The following is a 27,267-nucleotide window of genomic DNA, read 5'->3' as shown; positions in this document are numbered from 1 at the left end:
ATCAAACCCATGATGTAACAGCCCAATTGGGCTATGTCTTGAAGATTTGAACACTTCCTATCCCATAGAAACCAATGGTTAAGAAATTTTGGGTTACTTTTCGATCATATTGGCTTCGGTGACTTGATAGTTTCATGTCTCATAGAAACCAATGGTTAAGAGAAAAATTGGGTGACTTTTCAGTGATTTGACCTGTGATTTTGGGCTGATAATTCTGGCAACCCTGTGTGCTAGTTGCAATAGGACACTGTTGCTATTATATCACTTGTGTAATATCATGAATATTGTTTGAACGAAGGAAAGAACAAATATTTTGTGCAAATATTTTTAGAAAAATAAATAGAAAATTGAAGCCAATTTGTGTGTGTTACAGGTATATACAGTCACCCAAAACATGGACTAAAAATGGCCATAAAAATACACATAAACATAAATCCCCATGGTATCATTTATGTCATCTGTTCAGTGATTCTTCCCATTTGAGTAATCGCTCCCATTTACTCAGCTAGCGGGGGACCGAGCGGAGCTAATTTGATATGATATGCAAGTTGTGAAAAAAACTGACCCTGGACTGAAATCGACTCAAAGCTGTTTTTTTTTTTGTATTTATTTATTTTTTTAAAGTCTAAAATATGCACAGCATTAACTGCTGCTATCAGTGTGATAGCGCTGATGGGTTGGCGCCAAAATAGTTGTTAACCTCTTTCATATATTATATATTAAAGTAAACTTGAGCGCCCTCGTGTAAAACGGCACATGTCGCTCATTCCGGTGTGCATTTTGGTATAGGGCTTCCATCATACATGGGCTTTTCTTTTGTTGCTATTGGTCACCTATCTCCTTGAATTGAGCTAGTGTTGGTGTGAAAAGCTGTAAGCTTTTAGGTTGTCGTTATCCATGCTATAAGTGTCAATAATAGGATTTTTTCCCTCTGGCAGGCAATTAGTTTTTGAAATGGGGGATCTCAGTATAAATGGCTATAGGGATGTGGCACTGAAATGGGTTAAACATGTGTGTTTAGCCTCCTAGTATGAAGATGGCTCCTTTCTGTATGAATATTGCTATAATCTTTCAAATTTGTGGGGAAATTAGCCCAATTTCTTGAATTTGTGTGAAAACTTGTCAAATTTGGGTCAAAGTTTGGCCTCGGGTGAATAAATGAGTCCCAATTTGTATAAAGTAATGTGTCCTACTCATTTGACCCAATACATTTGTGACCAGCTCCAATGAAACCCGGAACAAGTCGCCAGACGTGTTTTTGAGTTATAGGCCTTCAAAGATAACAAAAAAAAAAAAAAAAATCAAATTTTGGAATTCTTAATTTCATGGTATTTGACTGTAGGACTAAAAGGACTTTCAAATCCTTGAAAATACTTTGCAATTTTGGCAAAAATATCAAGGTATCATTTAAAAAATTACCCATATCTTGAAAAGTAGTGATGTTATTTATATAATTTTGGTATCATTTTAAAGCTTACTATCTAGTGCTTACATTTTTATTAAAATCATGAAATGTCAAATATGTGACTTGTTCCTGGTTTTGTCAGAGTGGGTCACATTTGTACATTCATTGAATGACCTTTGAAAATTTGTAATTCGCTGTCGTACTGCACGTTAGTAACCATTGGTTACTGCTCCAAGCCTGGGCTCAAGCACCGGTTCCGAATTTTGATATGCCATAGGCTTTGTGTTGTGATCATTTTGATCAGTGGTTCGTAACAAGGAAAGCGTGATCCAGTTGACCTGGCAACGGTCATATTCTAACGTGCACTACGGCAGCGAATTGAGGTTATTGAACTATATGCCATTGGGATGAAGACACTGTGGTCCATAGTGACTTGCAGACAACTCTTGGAGGCACATCCAAACCCAAACCTTCGGAATTATTCTTGTAGAAGACAGTGATCCTTGGTATTTGTCAGGCCTTTTTCATAACTTTTCCATTTTGCCTCATTTGTTTATTTCAGGTACACACAGCAGTGTGCGGTGTTCGAGATGGCAAAGCAGGCTGGTTGGATTTATACTGCCCAGGAGGCCCTGCTTGCGATGATGGAGGCGAACTCTTCTCTGAAATGGTAAGTAGCCTTATGGGTTAGTCCAGTTGAAACCCATACACCCCCTGTGGGAGACATAACATTCATCTCCCACAGGGAGTGTGAATTTCAAATGGGGTTACCTGAATGCTCCGGTTTTCCTCCTGCTTTTAAAATCGGACCTCTTCCCATATCCCTGTCCCATCATATTCGTTTGGCATCCCTTCAATTTAGTAGCATTTGAGCACTATTGGGCTTTGCCTTGCTTTTGCTGAATGTTATAGAAAATAATTAATACCAATGTTTATACAAGATAAAAGAATAATAACTGTTTTTGAAAGCATGATGTATCTACTTTACAGCAAACAAGAAATTTGTTTGGACCACCTGTAAATATGCAGTCAGCACAATGGGCTATTCCATTTTAAAATCCACACTACCCCTGTGGAAGATTTTGGAAATATCTTCCACAGGGGAGTATAATTTCAAATGGAATGAACACTTTAGAAGCTCCATTTGAACTTCATACACCCTCTGAGAAAGATTCAACCTGAATCTTCCACTGAGGAGGTGAGTTTCAAATGGAGCTGCAATGTGTTCATTCCATTTGAAATTCATACTCTCCTGTGATAGATATTTCAAAAATCTTCCACAGAGGTAGTGTGGATTTTAAATGGAATAGCCCAATAAATAAGGTAGCAGTTCATGAATAATGAATGACCTTACCGCCAAATTTATAGGTTGATTTAGAAAAAATAACCAAGTTATGAAACTAAAACAGATGGAAAGTACAATTTCAAAAGTTGCAACCCTATTGATTTGTACACATTGTGCATATCATCAACTGATCATCCTCAAGTGTCAAAATTTCACTGCCTCGCTCCTGCATTATCAAAACTGCATTTATACTTCTGATCTGATCTAATTTTAAATGTCAATTTTTGAATTTATTACAGACAGTGTAGTTATATCATTTTCCATAGCACAGGTTATGTATGCTTGTTCAAAGATGCCCAGATCTGAATTGTGATAATTTTGTAAGGTGTTGATAAAATCACAGTGTGTATCTTTCAGAGATGTGAGAGTTCCTCTTTTCAGCTGATTTCCTCTTTTTTGTTGCCAAAATTTTCTTTAATTTTCAATCCATATTTGGCATTTTACCCTGATTTTACGTTGTTTTCAGCATTTTTAAGTAATTTTCCTCTTTTTTGGTTTGTGGCCTCTCACGCCCCTGATCTGTAAACATTAATATGTGTGTCATTTATTGTGTTTGCAGCCCCCCCACACCAACCCCCACCCTACCCCCACACTACCCCCACACACACTTCTATTTATCCTAATCTTGAAATTGACTAAACTGTTAAAATCATCATTCTTTTTTTTCTTCTTGTTTGCAGTTGAAGCAGCTGATTAGTTGTTGTTGTAGAAGACGGCGATTCCTGTTATCTGTCACGCCTCGCCTCTATGATCCAGTCTTATTGCTGGCACTAAGAAGAAATGTTGCCTGTATGGAGGTAAGACTAACCATCAGGGGCGGTGCTACGGGTGATTTGCCCCCCCCAGTATTTTTCTTGTACCCTCCCCCCAGTTTCACCCCACACTTTTGAGGCAAAGACCCCACTAAGAAGAAATGTTGCCTGTATGGAGGTAAGACTAACCATCAGTAATGGTGCTACAGGGATTCCCCCCCCCCCATATTGTTCTTGTGCCCTCCCCCCAGTTTTCCCCCACACTTTTGAGGCAAATATAACACAAAATTCCTTTATCACCAAATGTTTTTATAAAGAACTTTAGCAGACTGTGACATAATACAGTTGACAAAATAAGAGGTTGCTAATTTGATTTCCGTTAGTTAAAAATGCCAGCCATGACATCAATATGTTACAAGACATGGATGTAATAGTACACCACATTACACTGCCCACATAAATGGACTTCAAATAGCCGTTGACATCAATTCAGTTACATGAGCACTATTATATTTGCACAATTATACACATTGATACATTTTATGTTGACAAAAGAGCATTACGTTACATGGTTAAGAGGGAAAGTGAGACATACAGGGAGTTGAGGAGCAGGGTTGCCAAAATATTTCAGCACAAATTGCGGGTCAAATAATTAAAAAGTCGCCCAATTTTTCTCTTAACCATGGGTTTCTGTAGGGCAGGAAACTATCGGAAGTCGCGGGAGCCAATGTTGAAAAGTCACCCAATTTTTTTCTTAACCATTGATTTCTATGGGACAGGAAATTGTCGTAAGTCGCAGGGAAAATCTTCAAAAGTCGCCCAATTGGGCTACCAAATCGCGGGTTTGGTAACCCTGTTGAGGAGTGTAGCAATTTGTTTGCTCCACTCCTAGCAAGCGCCACATATTGGGCCATTCCATTTGAAATCCACACACCCCCCTATGGTAGACATGATTTTAACCCCACACAGGGGGTGTAGATTTCAAATGGAGTCACCCATTTAGTGTCGTCTGCTCCAAAATGGGCTATTTCAGTTGACAGGTCATACATCCCGTATGGTACACATGACTTCAACTCCACACATTTGAAATTCACACTCCCTGTGTGGAAGATTAGGGGGTGTATGGATTTTAAATAGAATGGCATATTTCATGTGTAACAAGAAACTGCTATCATGAGATGAGAGTGATGCTTGTATATATAATATTACTGAATAAGATGAAATTTTTGCAATGGATTTATTTTTGCACATTTTGCGGTTTGGCATAGGCCTATGAATTCAACACCCTGTGTATGTGCTTAATAATGAAGCTTAGTTACAAAGAAATCTTCAGCTGCAAAATCCTCCCCCTCAAGAATGTAAGTGAAGCTTGCGGCATCGAAAATATCTGTTCATGAAAATAAAACTATAATAAATAAGTCCCCATATTCGAGTTGCTACATTGATAGAAAAGTGTTTGCAAGTTGTTCATAGCTGCAGCAGGAACAGCAAAGAAGAATTATTGTCCGCTATTAAAATATTCATTGTTATTTATTGATTATTTCTTGTATAGGTTCTTTGCCTGATGTTAGAGATGGATGTGTTACCTACAGAAGATGCCAAAATGCAAGTTGTTCAGACGCTGCAGAGTACAATCGAAGGTCATGACCTCTACATGAAATTATGTGAAAAACTTTCTGCACTTAAGCTACTGGTAGGTAGATTGATGAAAAAGAGTAATCAAGATTAAATTTTATGGTACATTCATAAAGCTGAACACATGGTTGCTGTTGACAATGCAATTGAGCACAAGGATCAAGCTAATGGATTCCTATCACTTTTCAAAGCGATGCTTATTTTTAAAGTTAATAACATTTTCAACTCTAGTGCTTGTTGTGTGGATCAGACAGAATTTTTTTTGTTTGTTCTCGTCCTCACTTGCATTGTTTTCTGGAGTTGGTCCATTTTTTGTTTGTTTTGATTTTAAGTATAACCTTTGATAAAAAAGTTAATTTAGCAATATAAATCAAGAAGTTTTGTAGTATGCTACCCTTTTGAACCTTCAAATAAAATGTACTTCAAAAATACAGCTGCAACAAAAGGCATACAAAAAACAAAAACAAAAAGCTCCTGCCAATCGTCCAGACGAGAACCAACTAAATTGATTTTCTGTGGCCTAGCATTAACCTACACTGCCTTCCAATTAAATCTGTTATTTACCAAAGCTAATTATCAGTTTTCAAGAGTAAACTAATTCATAACATTGGAGATCAACAACAATGGATGTAATTTATGTGTACTTGAAAATATGTTAATCACAAATGAACAGATCTGTCATCTGTTATGTTTGAAACTAAACTTCTTCAGTTTTCAAGAGTATAGCAGAAAGAAATTAATATTTTTTTAATATATCACTTTATTTTTTGCTATCATAGCAACAAAAAGGTGGTCCAAAGTCGCTGTCGCTGCCATCAAAATCAACCGACGCCGACGTGGCTCAAATTTTCAGCACGGGTCCTCTTGGTAACCTTGAAATCCTGAATCTTGCATTTACTCATGTGACGAGTGGATGTGCACAGACTCTGGTGAAACTACCGAATCTGAAGGTCCTGAATCTCTGGTCTACACAGGTAAGAGGAGTGTAATATTGGGCTATTCCATTTAATATCCTTGTGGAAGATTTAGCTAAAGTCTTCCACAGAGAGAGTATGAGTTTTGAATCAAATAGACAATTGGGTAATATCCGTTGAAATACTCACACCAGTTGTGGGAGATATAGGTAAAGCCATAATACAGGGGGTGTATGAGTTTCGAAATGATTAACTTTGGTCAATTATATTTGAAAAACATACTTCCCCTGTGGAAGATATTTCCAAAATCTTCCACAGAGGATAGCCCATTTTTTATGGCCTTTGTAGTGTGAATAATTGGACAAGACTTATGAATAACTGCCATCATCTCAAGAAGTGTTTTTACCCTAGTTTCTGAACCTTCAAATACTGAACTGATCATCATCTTTTTTGCTTGTTTTTTTAGTTTGGTGACAAAGGCTTGGAACTGATCACAGAGCACATGCATGGGTTGGTGAGCTTGAATCTTTGCGAGACACAAGTAACCGATGAAGGACTGCGATGTCTGGTGGATCTCAAGAATCTCAGCCATCTGAATCTCAACAGTACACCTCTTACAACGCGCACATGTAAACTGCTTCTGGTAAGAATGTATACATGCAAATGCACATGTTGATACACCCCCTCCTGTAAGCACTGTGTGTCAACCAGGGATAATTATTGACCAACTGTGGTGACCACAGTTCAAGGGGTTTTCTTTGCCTAATTGGTGACTTTGCCAATATTTTTTTCACACAGCTCAAGAATCCCCTTCAGGTTACAGGTTGTAAAAAACCCATTATAGTCATATTTAGAATGGAGGGTTACACTACGATAGTTAGACAACCCCATGGTTGCCTTGGATGATAGGACATTTTTTGATATTTTATTTCATGAGTAAGATTTCTTGAGTAAGATATTTTATTTCTTGTTTAAATTGACTAGGATGAGCCCGGCAGGTGGGTCTTGGTCTACAAAAAAACTTGGATACAAAAACCAATAACAACAAGAAAACTGTTTTTTATATTAAAAAAAAAAATTTTTTGAGCTTGCCATAATGTAAAAAACACATTTGAAACCCAAAATATGTAAACCAAAAAACTGGTATTCATTTGCTTCACACTTCACCCAGGGGTATATCTCATTATCAACAACATTGTATGAAAACCATTGTGAGTTAAGGCTTTCTGGTTCGCAACCCTCGATATTAAAATCTTTTCAATTCTAACAAATTTTATACATAACCCTGACAACAAAATATTTCACCTAGCCCTGTCACAACAATAACAGCAAATTTCTTAATGTCATTGATGTTCAATTTCTTCCTATTTTAGTTTCCAAGACAGTTATAAATGGGTTTCAGCAACCTATTTCAAAATACAACAACCAGTGCCGTTGTTGTGAGCTAATGTTTAAAATTGGTTAGAATTGAATAAATTTTGATATATGTATTTTTAAATTTGATTTCTTTGACCAGAAAACTGTTATGGCATTTTTTTATAACAAAAATACAATTTAAACAAAATTAAACTTGATTAGATTTTTTCCATTCTTTCTAAAATATATATTTTCACTATTTTCCATCTTATTTTTTTTTTTTTCAGGGGAGCTTACCCGCCTTAAAAACCATTGACACACGCTATACCGATGCCTGAGCTGCTTCATGGCTATTATGAGACAACAAAATGGATTGTTGGACATACTTGTGAAGACTAATTCCTTGCTACCATTTGGATGAACTCATTTGAGATCAAGGACTGATAAGCTTATCAAGGTTAACGGTGAAGTAACAGTGAACATAACTTGGATTAAGATTGACCATAACCTGGATTAAGATTTACCATAACTTGGATTAAGATTGACCACAAGCTGAAGTTAACAAAGAATCTGTGTTTAGATACCAGAATGGGGCATGTTTGTCCCAATTCTGTCACCCTCTTTACCCATCATGCACTTGGACTTGTGTATCATCTGTAAGTTTCTACCCACAATGCACTTGATGTAGTTGCACTTGATTTAATATGACAAATTTTGCAATCTGCTGGCCAGATTCTGCTCTGTCAATAAAACACACACACTCACCAACGATGTGATGTAAAAATTGATGTGATAATACGGGAGCACAAAAGTCACCAAACGCATTATCGAATAAATTATTATAATCTTAATTATTTGTGAATTTTTGCATTCTCACAATGTTAATCCAGTAAATTTTATGTACTATGTTGCGATTAATGATGGAGTGTAAACTCTATTTTGAACATATCTTTTCTGTTTTATGTGTAGTGAATTATGTATATGTGATATGATTTCAATGTCGTCTGTTTGTGGCCCCTGAACATGTTTAACACAAAACTGACAACAGGTTACATAGGTGGTTTTGCTTTAAACATGTTCAGGGGCCAATGACACATAGGAGGTTTTTCCTGCCCAACAACAAATTTAAAATTATTTTATGAGCTCAAATAATGGGTGTTTTTCCCTCTCAAATATGAATGTTTTAATTTTGAAAAAGAAGAACGTAAAAAAGTATGGCATCTTTAAAAAAAATATTGGATTGATTTTGGGAAGATGTTCTTGGGCATCAAAATTGGCCAAGTCCGCAAAATCATTAAGGTACCAGTTATGTTCATCGTGGTATATCCTAAACAAGACGGAGATGTCATTGAAACCAGCTGCCAATAGCTGCATCTTCCAGCTCAGATTTAATACCTCATTTGTTGCAATTGTTTAAGAAATAAAGACACAATGATCCAAAAACCCAAGGATTATGCAAATTCAAGTTGCGTTTTTCTCCATTGCATTCCCTTTAATTTGTACACAAAGCGTTTTTGAACAAGAGAACTAGTGCCGTGGTATGTGGTTTCAATTGACTAGCACCTTAAAACTAGTGTTGTGCTTTCATTGATTGGAACATGAAAGTGTAACTTTAGATTTTGTTCCTTCCTGTAATTCTCAACCAAATGAGGTCTTAAATCAGATGTATGGGTGGAAAGAGGGAAGAAACGGGGGTCCAGCCTGTGAAACTAGCACAGTTGAAATCAAATAACGCAAACAAATTTAGGTGATGCAAAACTTGTATTTGAAGTGATACATTGTTAATTGAAGTGATATTAGAATTTCTTCTATGTACAACGTCTTGTGGTTTGGAAGTTGCGTAAAGCTGTTGGGCCCGTGTACAGGAAGAGTCAAACACTGCACATGTTAAGTGTCCAAGCTATTTGAAAAGAGAAGGGGGACCATCAGCAATCAATCCTAGGTTCCGAGATTGTGCATAACTGTGTGTGTAAAGCCTGTGCGTTAATCCTCAAATGTAGGAGGGAAGGAAGTTACATTTGTAACCAAACAAGTGGTATGTAAACCAGTTCTGTTATTCAATCCAAATTTCAGAGTTTGTTTATTGGTTAGTTCTCAAAGAGTTGGTGGGGTGTTTTTTCAACATTCAGTGATTAGGCAACAAAAATTGCTTGTTTGTCCCTGTATTCTACTCTGGAAGACAGGGTTGGTCGGTTGGATTTTTTCAAGCATTTCATAGCCAAAATATGTTTACAAAGGCCTAATTAGTTTAACAAAAAGCATAAATAGGGATATTTATTACTCTACTGAATCACTTCATTCATGTTTTAAACAGTTTAGAAGTGTGAAATACTGTTTAAAAAACATTTTAAGATGTCAAAAGTTCTGACCCCCCCACCCAAAAAAACCCAACTTGTGGAATTTCCAAAATTAGGGTCAGTGTACATGTACAATGAAAGATTTTAAAGATTAGAGTTGTTTGGGCAGGGACAAGCAAACAACTTTTTTCTGCCGTATGAAATGAGAAAAAAATCTTAAAAGTTAAGAAAATGCATCATTTGTTAGCAGTTCTTTTTGCTTACATCGATCATCAGTAACTCCAAATTTTATTTTTATAAGCTTAAAATTGCCTGCTGGATCGGGTCTTTTTGTACAGAATCAAATGAAGTCCAAAATGGTAGGATCGAGATAAAAAGGACTTGCTTGATAAATGTTGATTGATGATTTAAATTGGTCGGTTTGTAATAATCCCGGCATTGCCAATTAGTGGTACTGCTTCTGAGGTGAAAATGAATAGCAAATAATAAATTTAGTTAATCAATCAAAACAGTGATACATTATCCTTGATGTGTTGTAGTACAGCTTCAAAACAATACTGTAAAAGTCAATATTTTCGCGATTTTGAACATCTTGTCAATTGCGCGAGAATTAAATTTCGCGGTTTTGATATTGATACAATAGAAACCTAATGCAAAAGGTTATTTTCGCGAGTTTTTTTATTTTCGCGATTTTATGTCCACTCGCGAAATTCGCGAAAATAAAAACCTCGCGAAAATTTCTACTTTTACAGTACCAGAATGTTTTCATGGGCAGTAATTTTATACGTAGGCAATGAAGAGGTTTTGAATCTGGAATTGTTTAGGTCATTTTGAAAATGACGAAAAAGGAAATACCACCTAAATTTGTATGTGCACAGATGTTGTAATATGGCTAGTACATGTAGTGGATGTATTTGAAATCAACCAAATGGAATTTTCATCTTTTGCTTTCAATTTTATGTATTTCTAGGATTTAGAAAATATGGCAGCTTTATTGTGGTTTTGTACTTTCTTTGTGCAAAATTGGTTAATTAAAATCTGTTAGACTTCAGATATGTCCTACATTTTGTTGTTTTTGTTAATTTATTTAAATATTTGAATATATAATAATCTTGAATTGTCATTTACCTTTTTTTGTTTTGTTTGTTAAAATCAACTCAGCAATTTTAGAGTATTGAAAATGATGATTTTGTACAAAAATTTACAAATTTGACCCATTTTATATGGGAGTCACTATTACGAATATAAGTATTGAAAATTTATATTAAAAGATTAAATTCAGCCTTGCATGGTTGTATAAACACGCTCAAGTACTGTCTTTTGTTTGTGTAAAATGTTTATGTTACTAAAGAATACCTATTTATATTTGTATGCATGGTTTATGTGAAGTATTTGTTTTATTTATTTCTAATTTGTGAAGAATTATGGAAAGGGAAAAATGTACAGATATTTGAACAATAGTGTTTATAAATCATCAAACTTTAAGTGCTTATTTTAAGTTTTATATAAAAATACTTTTAAAGATAAGTGGAAACGTAGAATAGTTGAGCGAAAAATGATAATCATGTTATCTTATAAACCCCCTTAGCACTACCTGCCGATCTAACATTGCCCCTGATTGGTCAGTTACATAATATCTTCATTTTAATCGCCAATCAGAATGGAGCTTTGCAAATAATTCACCCCAATTTTTTTGTGTGGTGAAATTATTTTAACAATGTTGCTGATTGGTCCAATTGATAATGAAAACTTCTTTTTGACCAATAGGCAGGTAGTTCTCATGGGATTAAGGGTGTTACAGTGATACATCTCATGTGCATATTTTATCAATCTAATGCTATTAATTACATGACCTATTTCAAACAACATGCCAGTATTGCATAGATGGCATAATTCAGCAGTACTGCAGGGGTGCAGAATTCTGCAGTGTTTACAGGTTGAGCATGGTGAAAGTTGCGGCAAGAGAGGTGACTAAATAAGAGATGAATTTTACACACATGACCATCATGGTTGAATAATTTATAAACAGTTTGTATAAAAAAATTACTTCAAAATTGGTAACAAAATATCAAATTTTGAAAGTACAGTTAATTTATTTTAGCTGTGTAAACGTTATATTATTTTTATTCCTATTTTTAATGTGCCTTTTCATCACCTAATTCATATTAAAATAAAAAAGAGTGTTTATTGTTGGTATAAAATTGAAATGGATCAAAAAGAACATTGGAAACTTCTTAACATTAAGTTGCCAGTATTGATTATCAACTTTCATGGAATGCAAAGTTTATAAACTTCATGCCTCTCAGTAAAGCAGTCAATCATTCCTAGTTCCCAGGATTGTGTATAGGTAAAATGTGCATGCAAATCCTGTATGTCAACAGGGTTGCCAAAAGAATTCAGCCCGAATCATGGGTCAAATAATCGAAAAGTCGCCCAATTTTTCTCTTTACCATTGGTTTCTATGGGACAGAAAATTGTCAAGTCGCGTGAAAAATCTTCAAAAATCGCCCAATTGGGCTACCAAATAGCACCTGTGTGTCAATACTCAAACATTGAGGAACAGCACGTAAATAGGAAGTTAGAAGGAAGGAAACTAGTAAGAGGTGTGTCAATATTAATGTGTCAAACATCTGATTATGTTTGGCCATGAGTTTGTACTGATGTCTTTGTGGTTGTGTATCCGGTGTACAATTATACCAAAGATGGTGGATTATATTTTGCATAAATATTACATGAATACAGATGGATGGAGCGTAATTAGGACTTGCAAACTTTTTTACTGCGGATTCCGAAATCAAAGCATAACTTGCACTCTGACTAGGAAGAAATACTAACTTTACACAGAAAATACCCAACTGTATGATTAGTACAATATGTAGTATAATTTTGTAATATTTATGAACACGCATTAGACAAAATAATGCATGCACACTGATGTTGATGCGTCTAATGCACAAGCCCCAAAGGGGGCTGTGCATTATACGCATTAATATCAGCACAAGTGCATTATTTTGTCTAATTTCTCAAACAAAAAGTAATATCGTTCATTAACCTATTTCATACACGAGAAGAAAAAACATGTGATTTTTGCTGTAGTTTGTATCAAAATTATCACTAAATATGTTGGAAAATAGAACCAAATATAAATGCATCAACCCCGAAAATGAATTAAGCCTCACGTGATGAGAACACTTGCGAAAGCACTGCTGCGTAGTACGCAGAGTGCACATTAGACACAATCAATGCATGGTTTTGATTTTTCTAATGCTCCGGATTGGTTCTCGCTATCTAAGAGTGTATGAAATCATTATAAGTAACATCATATGGAAATGTTATTTGTAAAGATAATAAGGTTTTAAGGTTTGGGTATTACCTTTGTGTATGCATACTAAAAGAGTTGGCCTAGTATCAAGACTATATGGATGAGGTGACCTCAATGTTTATCAACAAAGGCAAGGGACTGGTATACCGATATGCTTGAGTGAACCCCATGCAACCACTACACTGTTCAATAGCCTTATTGTGATGTGGCGGGAGTTTTAAAAACACAAGCCCTGAACAAAATATGATGCGCGCGCATACTGCCAGGCAAAATACAATGGAAATTGTGATGATGCGTGCGCATACTGCCAGGCATTGACTTCAGAAGTCAACTCATCTATAGGAATATACAGCTTACGGAATAAAGCTGTATCCCTACATGAAGTTGTGACAATTGGCTAATTTGGATTTTACTTCCATATTTAAGGAAGAACTGTCATATCTCAGTCTGGGTGAAGTCAGAATCAGATTTATCATGAACAATGGCGAAAATATTAATGTTGGTGGTGACATTTTACGTATCACAATTTGTACAGTTTCACTAATAAAAATAGGCTATAAAACATGGCTGTTGAATTCATCAGGTGTTGTTGTAGCTAATTTCAAAATTTGACTGTTATTATTATAATGATATGGCTGTTGAATTCAACAACGATTTAGCAAGTGAATTGCATTTGTATCACTAATCATAGCAAATCATGTGGTATCTCACATATAAAAAAATGATTCTTTTGTTTTCTAAAGACTGTTTGTTCCTATGATTTGTGTATTTTCGGAAAACATTATCTCAGAAAGGCAAGTGTTAAAAGAAATTTGTGATTGTATTTCATGTTCACATTTACCTTTTATACTATGGACTGATATACCTTGTGATTGTGAGGCACAAAATACAATTTAATATAATATAAAATGAATGTGTGTAAGTGTTATATTGGGCTATTCCAGTTGAAATCCATACACCCCTTATGGAAGACATTCATGACCTTAATCTCCCACACAGGGAGTGTAAATTTCAAATGGAGTTACCCATATAGGTAACCTCATTTGAAATTCACACTCCCTGTGTGGGAGATTAAGGTTATGTCTTTTGTATCAACTGGAATAGACCATTGATTGGTTCAAATTTTGTCGAACGTTTTTTACCAAATATTAAATCACTTTGTACTTGTTACCATGGTTACAAAGGCCTAATAATAAATAAGTTCTTAACAAATTATATCTAGATCATATCTAGAGACAAAAGTGTTAAAATTGTGAAAAAGTGTAAGTGTTAAAGTTCACTGTAAATGCACAATTTACAACTTAAAAAGCTTGCAACTTTGCACTCTATCAATGATGTACAAGCATGCAACTCAGAGAACTTTGCACTCTTATCATTGATTTTGACAATGTTGATTTTTACTCGTATTTTACCCAGATTATTGCACATTTTATTATGGATACACTGTTTTGTACGTGATTGGATCAATGTAGATGAACAAAACATTACTATAAGACCTAATTAGGGCCCTCCCTGATAAGTACCCATTATAAAATTTATAACCTGACAACTCAATAAGAACCCACTTTTCAGTGCACATGTACAACTAACTTCAGTCAATTGTTTAAATGCATTTATCCAAACATTTTGGATTACGGTTTATGATGATCATGTCTTCAGGTACACCATCAGTTAATGTGTATGTGTGTAAATTACCAAATTGACTTTTAATTTGTTTTAATAAGCTGACAGTGACTAATTTAAGTGCCAGGGCACTAATTAGGTCCAATACAGTACTTTGTTTTGCTGATGATTGGTTTGGGTAATACATTAACTAAGACTGAAATGACAATAAGCAAGACGTACACCCGAGTCATTTTCTTATATAGTGCAATTAAAGTATATCCAACAGACTTAATTAGTGTCTTAATTATGTACAAGAAGAAACAATGGAGCGTAACTTTTTAATATATTATGGATAGAAATATCTTTGTACTGTATGTTCTCTATGGTACTGCTACCATGCTAGAGATCAACTAAGATATTGTGAATACATGCACTATTTGCCAGCAAAGTTGTTACAAAACTCATTGGTAACTGGATCACGCACCTTTTGGAATTGGTAGTACATGCCATAGACTTTGTGTTGCGATCATTTTGATCGTGGTGCAGAACCCAAAAGCGTGATCCAGTTGACATAGTGATAATCGGATTACATGTAACACTTCGCTGGTGAATTGTGACTGTGGGGCATTAGATACAACCATGTATTAGAACATCCCAAATAACGGAGCCTCAACAAATCTGTTGATCAAATCAAGATTGATCACAATTTGTCATCTTTCCTGTGAGTTGACGAAGGAATATCATCCTTTACCATCATAATGAACAAGGGACCTTTGGGTCTGGAGATGATTGACCTTTTCTGTAAATTGCATAATTCCTTGTTAGACCCGAGATGTCATCAGTTGACGTCAAGCCGACTTGTAATATGCAGTAATGATGTTCACTAAACGATGTGTGCATCAGCGTGATGTCAAATGATGACATCTAGGGTCTAACCGCAAGGAATTATGGGATTTACAGAAAAGGTCTACCACTAGGCCATCTAGGAAGGTTATGCTGTGTAAGTTAAGCAATTAATTATACATACAGCAGCTAATGGAGATAAGTCTTTGTGCCGCTGAGTCATCAATTATTAGAGCCTGTCAATGTAATTGTTATTTTGTGTAGCAGCTACTATATGTACCAGCTTTACACATCTAGAACTGAACATACCAGGTGACCTAGCACATTGTGTTGGAGCCTAACTTTTTAGGGACACCTTGTAATTCGAATCCAACAGACATTTTACCATTCTTGTGTGTCTTAATGCATTGTTACAAAAAATGATGCGATACTTGTTAGATATTATAAAAGTGAGTTATATTTTATATATACGGAACTACTGGAACACCTCACAAAACCATCGGAATTACTGGTGGTATAGGCAAAATATCCAATTCTTGATCATAAGAGCCAACTTGGGTATGCACAGATATTTGCGTCGAATGTACTACACAAAGACCACACACTTACGACACAAAGCACAGCTTTTGAGAATTAACTAATCATGGTTTTCAAATATGGTAGACACATGGCAGCTATTGCAGGCAGGACTTTCTTGCCCTAAACCCCTGATGCTTAGGTAAATGTAAAGCTTAGAATTGTGAACCGATTTTGTGAAACAGTTCAAAAATGGCAAAGCGCAGAAAATGAATCGCACAAAAATGTCCACTTCTACAGCAATTGAAATTGTGCAATGTGTGAAGTGTAGTGCAATTTTATTTGAGATGTTACATTGTTGCACCAAAGATAAAGAATTGTATTGCAATAATGATGGGGTATGTTTTAGCCCCATGAATACTACCTGCTGATTGGTTACAAGAAGATTATTATGACTTATTGGGCCAATCAGCAGCATGGTAAGAATGGTGGTAGGGCTGAATAGGCTTAACCTCATGAGTCCTACCTGCTGATTGGTTGCAAGAAGATTATTTTCACTTATTGAGCCAATCAGCAACATGGTAAGAATGGTGGCAGTGCTGAAGAGGATTGAGCTTGAATATTCATTAAGAAGCTGTATTTTAATTGGTTACTGGGATGAATATATTGCATCAAGAACCAATCGGAAATGCTGTAAGAAAGACAGAAGGTCACAGGGGGTTTGCTGTGAATAAGCTATTCCATTTGAAATTGACAGGTGTAGCGAGAAATAGGAATATAAGTGTGGGAAGATTTAGGAAATGCCGACTTAAAACGCCTGTGTCAGGACAAACTCAGCTAAATTCTACCAAATAATGATTCTCAGCTGCAACTATTGGTTGTCAATTTGTAAATACTCCAGTTTCCATATTGTTCCATTGGATCAAACATTGTTGTAATTCCACTCTATAGTTTATTCCAAACACAGATACATCACATGGTGGGCTTGGAGCACGAAAACATTAAGTCACCTGCTCTCTGCCAGAAGTGGGCAAGTGCAATAGCTGCCCTGTGTAGCTGCCATTTGTAGATGAGTAAAATGTACTTTGTGTAATACCAAATGTTCACAGGGCAGCTATTGCACTTACCCACTTCTGGCACTGAGCAGTCAAAGTTCTTGTATTATCAATGTACTGAATGGACTAGAAGATTGATGACCTATAAGTGAGATTAGTTACACTTGGCGCTCAAAAAGTGTAATTTGGTTTGTAAAATGGAGGCTAAAATATCCACACAGAAAATAAGGAATTTTCAACTTTTCACGATTAGTTTTAGGAAGGGAAGGAGGGTTCGCCTTTCTAATGAAACAGGTTTCGTTTATAGGACGTCATCGATCTTTTGGTTGTTTCCGAACAGTTTTTGTGTTCCAAACACTTGGCCTACTTAAAGTGCTGTGAGCAAGAACTGTTGTACCTGATTCCCACTTGCCCCATGATTGTACCCAGCCCCCCTCCCCCATGACTGATAATGTGAACTGAAGATGCGGCTCTGTGCGTACAAGTCGTAACTAATATGTGGCTTACACATTAGATATTTTGTGACGAATTATAAAGTAGGTTGATGTACAGTACAACTCATCGTCTATGTTACCATGGTTACTGTTTTTATGCACCCACACATACTCACAGACTAGACGTGTGTGTGTACACACGCCCACACATGCACTTACATACAGACATTACGAATACAGCATACAATATATTTATTTTCTTCGGAAACAAATTATTTTTGTGTCAATCCAATCATGTTTTGATTGGATTATTGTAAATCCATGTTTATTTATAACGTACCAACAGAAATCAATCAACCAAAAATATTGCAAAACTTGATACAGCTATATTTCGTCATTCTATTAAAATTAAATGATATGTTTATCGCTATATATTAAAACTACCCTGAGAAAATGTTTATATTTGAATGTATAAATTTGTGTACTCTATAGTATATTACAAGGAAAACAAACTATGTGGTAGTATTATTATTATATTCCAAGTACTAGTATGCAAACTTGACTAGTGATTATTGTGATACTATAATTGTGTGTAGTCCATACACACCTGTTATTGATCATATTTAAATGTTATTGGTGCTTTTGTCTCACCGTGTGTTATGTTGAAATAAATCTTACACAGACCATTTCTGAGATCATTTTGCAGTTTATTTAGAGTGTTACACTGCACAGTGTCAACACCCTGTATTATAAATATTTTTTTCCATACAGCTCAATACTCCGTTGAAATCAATATTCTATTATTGACACAGATAAAGGAAGTTTACATATGCATTGTGTTATAGGACGTGCACCTGGAACTTAACTGAACGCATTCCTTTATACCTATAAAGTATAATTGTCATTCTCAAAATTAAATATATCTCAATTTTTACTTTTGATTTCAAATTTTTTACTTTAAAAATGCAGTAAAAGATATCCACAGCAAGCTGCAAGGCCCGCTAATTAGTGTACTGCTTTTCGGTGAGTGTACTGGAAACAAAACCCTGGTTTTACCTGAAAATAAATTTTTTTCTTGTAATAGAAACATCATATGGGGTACTAGAGCATGCACAAATCGTAATAATGTGTAGAATATAGAAACACTGTGGTATCTCATATGATAGTCATGGTATGCTTAGCCTGAGTCGCTCGGCCTATCTCGAACAAAATCGCGATGCGTAGCTGTTAAAAAAGCGAGAGGATTCGCTGTACTATCACGGCAATTTTTAACATGAAGATATAGGGATGATGAATTGGGCTAATTTCCATTTGAAATCCACACCTGCACAAAGAAAGTCTCTGAGAATCCACAACCCCACCGAGGAAGACTTGGCGGATTTTAACCAAATTCAAGTTTAAATAATTCCAGATCCAACAATTTCCATGTGTGGAAGATTTTGAAATTCCAAATAAAATATTCTCATTTGAAGCGAAATATATCAAAGTCAGCTGGAATTGAACAGAACTAGAAAACTAGCCAAAACTTCCAGCTTGATCAAACATAAGCGGTAGTGGCAATGCCAAAGGTGCATTCCTCTTGTTCGATATATATAACTATGTTCGATATATATATACCACCAAAAAAGTACGAATATACATTCTGTGGTGTTAAAATAGTTATAGGGTATGGTATTTTTTCATGCGCACTTTGTAAATCATAGGTTACAAACTGTTCTATTTTGCAACTATTATTGCCATAAATTATTATTAATGAACTCAAATAAATCAAAAATCAAATGAGAATAATCGAGCTTATATTAATTAAAAAGTGCTAAAAAACAGGTGGACCATAATTATACAAGATGACACCATTACAAAATATTCAGCATTTTACAAATGAATTACATGTAGGCCTATAGGCCTATCTAAGATAACATAAACACGCCCAGGAAACACACACTAGCGCATAATATCATGATCATGCTTTATAATACTGAACAAATTGAAAAATTCCACTGTCGTGTGTTTTAACAATATTAGTAGATTTTAAAGTTCAAATTGTAGAACTATAAAGTCCAGTTGATATAGATATATAAGTTTATTCTCTCATCTCCATTCACCGTAGTACTACATGTAGTGGGACGTCAAAATCGATTGTTTCTAGGTCAACTGCTTCAGTGTTCTCTGTGTTCGGAACCACGATATTAAATGATCAGAACATAAAGTCAATTGGTTACAAACCATGCGTGAATAAGTTACTAAAGTATGACGTATGGGCATAATCGATACCATTGATAGCTAACTTCTACAGTGATTGATTTTCTTGACCAGTTACTAGTAAATGCTACCTGGTCAATGACCTGACGGTGTTTTTAAAATTTAAGATGTTTTACCTAATATTCAAACTAATATAATGAATGCAGCCATTAATATTGCCTATTGTTTTAATACACTCAAAGTATATGACGGATAATGTACTCGTGCAAATGCATTCGTCAAGATAATCGCACTTGCCATGGAGTTATTGCATTTAGCTAATAACTAAATGCAATAACTCCACGGCGTGTGCGATTATCTTGACTAATGCATTGCACTCAGTTCATTATCCTTATCAAAAAAACTTGTGCAAAAATATCGGACCATAACATTGGCCCCAAATCATATATCATTATTAACAGTAATCGTTGGCTAATTCTTTGTTATATTGCCTTTTCCCTTTGCAAAAGTCATGGTTAAACTATTGTCAGGTTCAACTTCTGTACTTCATACATCAAGTTTGAAGTGAAGTCAGTGTCTTTACATGGTTTCGCATAAGTTTGATGATATTCAAATCTTGACACTTTTTTTATTTGCACTTATCATTTATTTCCGTAGTACTGATCATTTTGAATGCATAGTACTGATCAAAATCACCCTCTTTGGTGTTCAACATAATTTAGTAATAATATATTTTTTACACATATCAAATATATAGCTTCATTAAAATCCCAATCTTAGATATGGTTCCCTTTTAAGATGGCAGCACCTCTGATGCCAATGGCCGCCCTTCTATCCCTGCCTTAATATTCTCTATACACATCTCAAACATGACTTGTCTTGTTGCCTTGGTAGCAGATCCTAGATGTGGTGCTATGGTAACATTAGACATATCTAGCAATGGATGGTCCACTGGTAGAGGCTCGGGGTCAGTCACGTCCAGTCCGGCCCCACCAAGATGACCAGCTTTTAGTGCTTCGACTAGTGCATCTTGGTCAATAAGTGGTCCTGAAATTAAAGAAAAAGGTGGATTTATACACTGCACTAGACCTGAAACATTATATATACAACGACCATGTAAGTATTGGATGATTGCCATGGCTTATGCTGTATACCGGGTGTCCACTAAGATCCATTGTACTACTTCTGAGTTCACAAATCTTTGTCAACAGCTATAATTATATATTGGCAGCTATGAATGGAATTAAGTTTGCCCGTCCTAGCAAACTTGAATCAATCACCAACCAATCAATCAATCAATCAATCAATCAATCAGTCATTTTCATAACAAGTAAGTACAGCCAATAACATTAGTTGTATGCCCTTGCCCTGGTTTTACCTACTTGTTTGGTAAATGACTGATTGAGTGATGATTGATTGTTTGAATGCTGTGATGGATACACTTAATTCCATTGACAGCTGCTAAGAACGAGACTAGTGGTTCCCTTTGTATTACCCCCTTTATTTTATTTTCTTGAAGTCTTTGTTTGGATGTTCCTCCCTGGTAAGATATTTGACACAAACAAACAAATTAAGGGAGTGTTCATAAATACTTTGGGGGGGGGGTGGAAAAGTTGGAACCTCGGATATCATAGGTAGCTTTTTTTATCCCCCCTTTTTATGGTCTAAATTTTTTTGATCCGTCCTTCATGTCCTAAAAAAGAAACCAAAAATATAAACTGTTAACTTATTAGCTAAAAATTACTGTTTGAAGCTATTACTCATTGGAGTCATAGTGTTACACACAAATTACAAAGTGCCCAAATTTTGTTGATTTGAAGCTTGAAAATTAAAATGCATAACATTCATGCCCGAAAATTGTCCTACATGTTACCATGGACTTTTACCCTCAAATTTTTTGATCCCCCCTATTAAGAACTGAATTTTTTTATCCCCCTTTTTAGGACCCAAAATTTTTTTAATCCCCCACCCATATTTTCCAATCTCCCCACCAAAGTATTTATGAACACTCCCTAAATACAAAAAAGTGGTTTTAGCACTATACCTCTGCCAATATTGATAAGAATTGCTGTAGGTTTCATCTTTTTTAGTTGATCTGCACCAATAAGGCCTTTGGTCTTTGCTGATAATGGTGTAACAAGCACTACAAAATCAGATTGAGAGAGCAAATCATCTAGATTGCTACAGTATGTAGCATTGATATGCTTTTCTTCCTCTTCACTTCTGTAGAGATAAAAATATATGTAAATATTTTAAGTGTTGTAATATAAACTGCATTGGACTATTCCAGTTGAAATCCATACACCCCTGTGGAAGACATGACCTTAATCTTCTACACAGTGTGAATTTCAAATGAAGTTACCTGAATGGATGGCTCCATTTGAAATCTACACTCCTGTGTGGGAGGTTAAGGTCATGTCTTCAGAAGGAGGTGTATGGATGTCAACTGGAATAGCCCATTATGTGTAAAGCTGAGTTTATACTCCATCACTGAGCAAAAATCAATTAGCTTTTCCTCCCAGATACATACACTTAAAGTACATATCATTAGATTGTATAAAAGTTAGTTCAAGGACTGTCAAAAATGTCAATGTTTAAAAATTGTATTATATATATCACAAATTTCAAAATATCAAAATTATTTGATATCAGAAGGGCATTCCTCATATTCCTCAGAATGTAATTTGGTGTATCTGATGTGCTCTCGGATCCCACAAAAAATACTGTGCAAAGGTGGGTGACTGACCCCTTAAATCAATTTTTCCACTTTTATATTACATGATTACAATTTTTCTGAACTGAGATTAATTTTATAATTAATTAATTTTATTTGTCAGTAAATTTTAAATGTTAGTTTCTTATATGCTTGATTGTATGAGCTTAAAAGCCCCCAAAATCCACAAAATAAGAAGAATAGCACTGCCTATTCTACCAAACTTACCTTCTATTCCTATTATGGTAGATTACCTTCATTTGAAATCCAATAGCTCGTTCTGCTACCTTGTACCCTATACGTCCCATTCCCACAATGCCTATTGTTGATCCAGTAACTCTATTACCAAGGTAGGCATATGTGTAACAAACAGAAGTCTGTCCTTTCCTTAGAAGATCAAAACCTGTAAATTGTGTAAAAAAAGCAAGAATTTTGATTGAGCACTGTATTACGGTACTCTAAAACAGCTGCGTAACCAGTGGGGGCAGGGGGCTTCACCAATTGAAACCCTAAACTCTCCACTTTATTATGTTTGCCAATGGAGGATCAGTATCAGTATTTTGTTGAGATCTTTAGATGGTAAACCCGGTGACTGGGGGGGGGGCATACTTGGTGTTGTAAAATGAAAATGTGTTATACTTTTAATTATTTTGTCGGTTGGAACACATTGTGGCGTAGAATCTTTCCATTTCACACAGTGACATATAAGTTTAGAGCTAGCTATATCCTAAATAGTTATTCATTTTCAACTATTTTAATATTAACTTTTAACTTTTTAATATTAACTTTTTAACTATTTAATTTGAAATTGAAGTTTAAGATTCACACTATTAAACCGTATCTTTAAAAGACACGGTTTAATAGTTTGAATCTTAAACTTCAATTTCAAATGGAACATGCCACTGAGAGATAACAGTAAAGGAGTATCGACTCCATTATTTATTTAGTAAAACATGTTTTTCTCAGAAATGTATTTTGTCCTTCACGTAGGCCACTATGTGTTGCAACTGACGATTTGAGCAGTTATTGTATGTCTGAAGTCAGAATATACTTGAGTCCTGAAGCAATTTTATAACCTCTTTTTTCCTATGCCTTGTAAAATATTTGATCAAACAATTGGGGTTTTTTCCTGGGGACTTGTTTAGTTTCACCTTCATACTTACCGTTGACCAATTTCCTAGCAGAAGCCAACATAAGTGTCATAGCCTGATCAGCCGCACAGTCGTTAAGAACGTTAGGTGTATTACCTATCTTAACCCCATATCTGTTGTACATCCCTACATCTAAATGGTCCACTCCAACTCCATATGCTGAAACCACTTTCAACTTTGGCATGGACGCAACCACATCTTCAGGAAAGGTAGTGTGAGTGGAGAAATGTCCCTGGATCTTTTCTCGATATTTTTTAGTATTATCCAAGAAGTCCTGCAGCCAGACAACATCAAATAAGTCGCATATTGTCTTGCAGTTGGGATCTGTTTGGAATCTCTCAGGGACCACCACACAATACTTTTCAGATGCCATTGTTTTGCCTCTTAACTTCTAAGAACTTGAACAGAAAGAAAGAAAAAAATAAAGATATATCAGAGTCAGGCCTGTAGCCAGGAAGTATTTAGGGGCACAATTATGAAAAGGTAGACTTCATAATTTTTTTTTAAATAGCTCGTAATAGGGGAGTCATCATAAAAAATTGGTTTCTTTCCCCTTCTCAGCTTGCCAAAAATTGCTTTCCCCCTTTTGCCTGAACAACCCCCCCCCCCCCATTTTACTCTCTCCCAGGGTTCATATTTGTTGCACAGCTGTGCTTACTGTGACCCCTGACTGTGACTGTGTATTAAGGAGCAATTACACGTAGGGCCATGATATGTCGGGCTAGTTGGTGCGGGGTCATTTCCATGATCAAGCTCTTTCACAAAGCATGCTTCCCTGGCATTTTTGCATCAGGAACATCACCCGAATGATAGATATTAAAAAATTATACATAAAACAAAAACATGTACTACGGGTTTAATTATTTTATCAAAAACCTGTAAGGTGGTAGGCCTACTAGGGGCGTATTCAGGAATTTTCAATACAAAGTCATACACCGCTCTGCAAAACTTATTGAGGGCGCATGCCAGGGTGCCCCCCCCCCCCCATCTGCCTCTGCATACCTTTCAGATAAAATCATATCTTTCAGGTAAAATTTAGGAGTAGGGCTTAAAATTTGAAATGCGAAACCACACTAAATTCCTGTTTATTTTGTTTATTACGGTATGTTTTGAAAATCTCTGGTCACGCATGTGTACACTGTGAAACTTGAGTGCCCCCCCCCCCTGGGTGTGGATCACGAAATGCCCCTTTAAAAGAATCATGTTCCACGTCCTGTTCACCCTTCCAAATTTTGATTGATCCACACAATTGAATACCACATTACCAGCTCATTTACATGAAGTTAATATAATGGAGTAAATTCCATACATACCTAGCCTGTACTTGTAGCCTAGTAGGCCTAATATCGTCACTGGAAAGCCTAGTAACTACAAATTTGGAAGTGTACTGGACCTACAGTATCAGTAGTCGTTGTGAAATTTAGGTATCATGTGCCCTTACAGTCTTCACAGACCTTCAGACAGCTGATTGCAAAATGTAAACAAATCTGTCAAATCATTGTGGCTACCACTGGCCAGGTCATGACTCTAGATGGCAGTAGACCACACTCCAATACAGTGATTTAGCAAGGATTTAGCAGTCACCCCTCTCAAACTAATGAACGAATCCAAAAGATAGGTCAATCATGACGTAATTGATTGCACGTTGCCTTGGCGAATGAACGCGCTATACACCTGTTGTGGGACCATTGATGAATCTCTATACCGAGGAACAGGTGGATTTTGATGTGAAATTATGTACAACTTTTCCGGAATCTGAAATCACAATGATGTCGCAAATATGAAAAGAAAACGGAGTTGGAGCACATAAATTATACTTTGAATATTTGTTGTGGACTATTTTTAGGATTATATAGAACTTGAAAACTATTTTTATTGTGGAGAAAATCGTGACTAAAATCAGCCAAGATGTCGGGAGGAGAATCGTAAGTACACTGTACAGTACATGTAGTTTTTAAGCTTACATAGATAGATGTATATATTGCGTTTCAAACTAGTGCTGAAAAAGAGCCTTATGAATTTTGTTTTGCACATTCAACATGATCCTTGTCAGCTCTTGTCCCCTTTTTGAGTTTTTCTTATACGAAGGGAGGTGCTTTCTCAGGGTACAGTACTAGGCCCCCTATTGTTCCTGTTATTCATAAATGACCTGCCAAACAACATCAGGAGTACTGCTAGATTATTTAAAGATGACTGCGTCATATATACATCTGGGAAGACCAGTAGAGAGATGGACATACTGCAGAAAGATTTACACCAGTTGGAAAAGTGGCAAGAGGAATGGGAGATGTCATTCAACCCAGCCAAGTGTTCAGTCATGAAGCTATCAACTAAGAAAGAAGCGCCCGACAGAAGTTACAACTTCTGTGGACAACCGCTGCAAGAGGTAGACTCTCATCCATACCTTGGTGTCGAAATTGATAGCAAGATGAGCTGGAAGGCTCAATACCAGAAGTTGACATCCAAAGCCAACAAAGTTCTTGGTTTCCTCAAGCGTAACTTGTGGTTTTGCCCGAGAGAAATGAAAGAGACAGCTTATAAAACGCTGGTACGTCCAATCCTGGAATACGCTGGTTGCTCTTGGGACCCGTACACGAAGAAGGACATCGTAGCCATCGAGGCAGTGCAGAGAAAGGCAGCAAGATTCTGTATGAATGACTACAAGCAACTCAGCAGTGTCACAGAAATGACCAGAGTGCTGGGATGGGAAGCGTTACAAGACAGAAGAAAAGACGCCAGACTCCAGCTCATGTATAGGATCATGAATGGGGAAGTTGGAATTAGAGCGGAAGACTATGTTCAACAGGTTGGAACAGCAGGATTGAAAACAAGAGGAAACAGCAGGAAACTCAAAAGGAACTGATCAGGAAGGATGTACACAAATTCAGCTACTTCCACAGAACGACGACCGACTGGAATGACCTCGACGAGACGACAGTGACAGCGACAAGCGGGGAAATGTTCAAAAATAATCTTCATTAATTAGCTCTTTTCGCGACGCGACGCCATTAAATGCGCATAGACCTTTGACCGCGAAGTTGGTGAAGTACAGCATGTCTGGCAATGCCGACTCAACCAGAACCAGAACCAGAACCAGATCATACTTACTACTTGGTACTTGGTTGATATCCTCCTGAGAATGCCGTAAAGGTGCTTTGACTGGAGGTGAGGAGAGTGTGGTCTAAGGTTGTCCATTGGTGTCACGTAGCTTCTCGAGGGCAGCTTTAAAGGCGTCGGTCATTTCAAAATGAATATAATTTAAAGGAGTATTTCGTGATCCTAGCATCCTCTATTTATGTCATTTTTCAGTAGATATCCACGAAAAAAACCTATTCCCAAAATTTCAGTTGATTCCGATTTTGCGTTCGCGAGTTATGCATGATTATGTGTATTACACTGCTCCATAGACAATGCGTTGTAATTTCATTCTGGTGCACCAGAACGAAATTCAAATTTCACGATATTTTTGCAAAACGAATTAATCTGCAAGAAATATTTTGTACATAAACATTATGTAGCCAGAGGTTTCCAGTGATATAAAAATCTCAACTTTTTTTGAGAAAAGTGGGGGATGAGGCTGTGGATCAAGAAATGCCCTTTTAATCCCTGGCCTTATTATTTGGGGCCAATACAATACATGCAACAGAGGAAACTTCTGGCTGTCACATCCTTTGTCATATTGGTGTCTATCAAGGTGGGAATCGCCCAGTCGTGGTATGGTAGTG

At 36.1% G+C, this 27,267-nt stretch overlaps 3 protein-coding genes across 3 annotated transcripts in view; 2 read left to right on the top strand and 1 right to left on the bottom strand.

The window, feature by feature from the left end:
• Positions 1–18,165, top strand: part of LOC140136130 (C-Maf-inducing protein-like) — a 168,126-nt gene extending 149,961 nt beyond the window's left edge. Inside the window, exons 12-17 of the mRNA XM_072157835.1 lie at positions 1,968–2,075; positions 3,431–3,547; positions 5,055–5,195; positions 5,917–6,111; positions 6,518–6,694; positions 7,695–18,165. Coding sequence (XP_072013936.1) covers positions 1,968–2,075; positions 3,431–3,547; positions 5,055–5,195; positions 5,917–6,111; positions 6,518–6,694; positions 7,695–7,745 — 789 coding nt within the window. The 3' untranslated portion in view covers positions 7,746–18,165. The remainder of the gene's footprint in view (positions 1–1,967; positions 2,076–3,430; positions 3,548–5,054; positions 5,196–5,916; positions 6,112–6,517; positions 6,695–7,694) is intronic.
• A 2,167-nt stretch (positions 18,166–20,332) lies between these two features.
• Positions 20,333–24,992, bottom strand: LOC140136128 (glyoxylate/hydroxypyruvate reductase B-like). The gene is made up of 5 exons (XM_072157834.1): positions 24,856–24,992; positions 23,555–23,940; positions 22,620–22,794; positions 21,723–21,901; positions 20,333–20,725 (listed from the first exon to the last, which is right to left on the bottom strand). Exons 2-5 carry the CDS (start codon positions 23,913–23,915, stop codon positions 20,472–20,474), a joined length of 969 nt encoding a protein of 322 aa, XP_072013935.1. The 5' UTR covers positions 23,916–23,940; positions 24,856–24,992; the 3' UTR covers positions 20,333–20,471.
• Positions 24,993–25,214: 222 nt separating this feature from the next.
• Positions 25,215–27,267, top strand: part of LOC140136142 (kinesin-like protein KIF28) — a 50,865-nt gene continuing 48,812 nt past the window's right edge. The window contains exon 1 of the mRNA XM_072157848.1: positions 25,215–25,467. Coding sequence (XP_072013949.1) covers positions 25,451–25,467 — 17 coding nt within the window. The 5' untranslated portion in view covers positions 25,215–25,450. The remainder of the gene's footprint in view (positions 25,468–27,267) is intronic.

Source organism: Amphiura filiformis, chromosome 16 (assembly GCF_039555335.1).
Source record: "Amphiura filiformis chromosome 16, Afil_fr2py, whole genome shotgun sequence".
Taxonomy (NCBI): domain Eukaryota; kingdom Metazoa; phylum Echinodermata; class Ophiuroidea; order Amphilepidida; family Amphiuridae; genus Amphiura; species Amphiura filiformis.
This window is presented reverse-complemented; position numbering and strand designations above follow the sequence as displayed.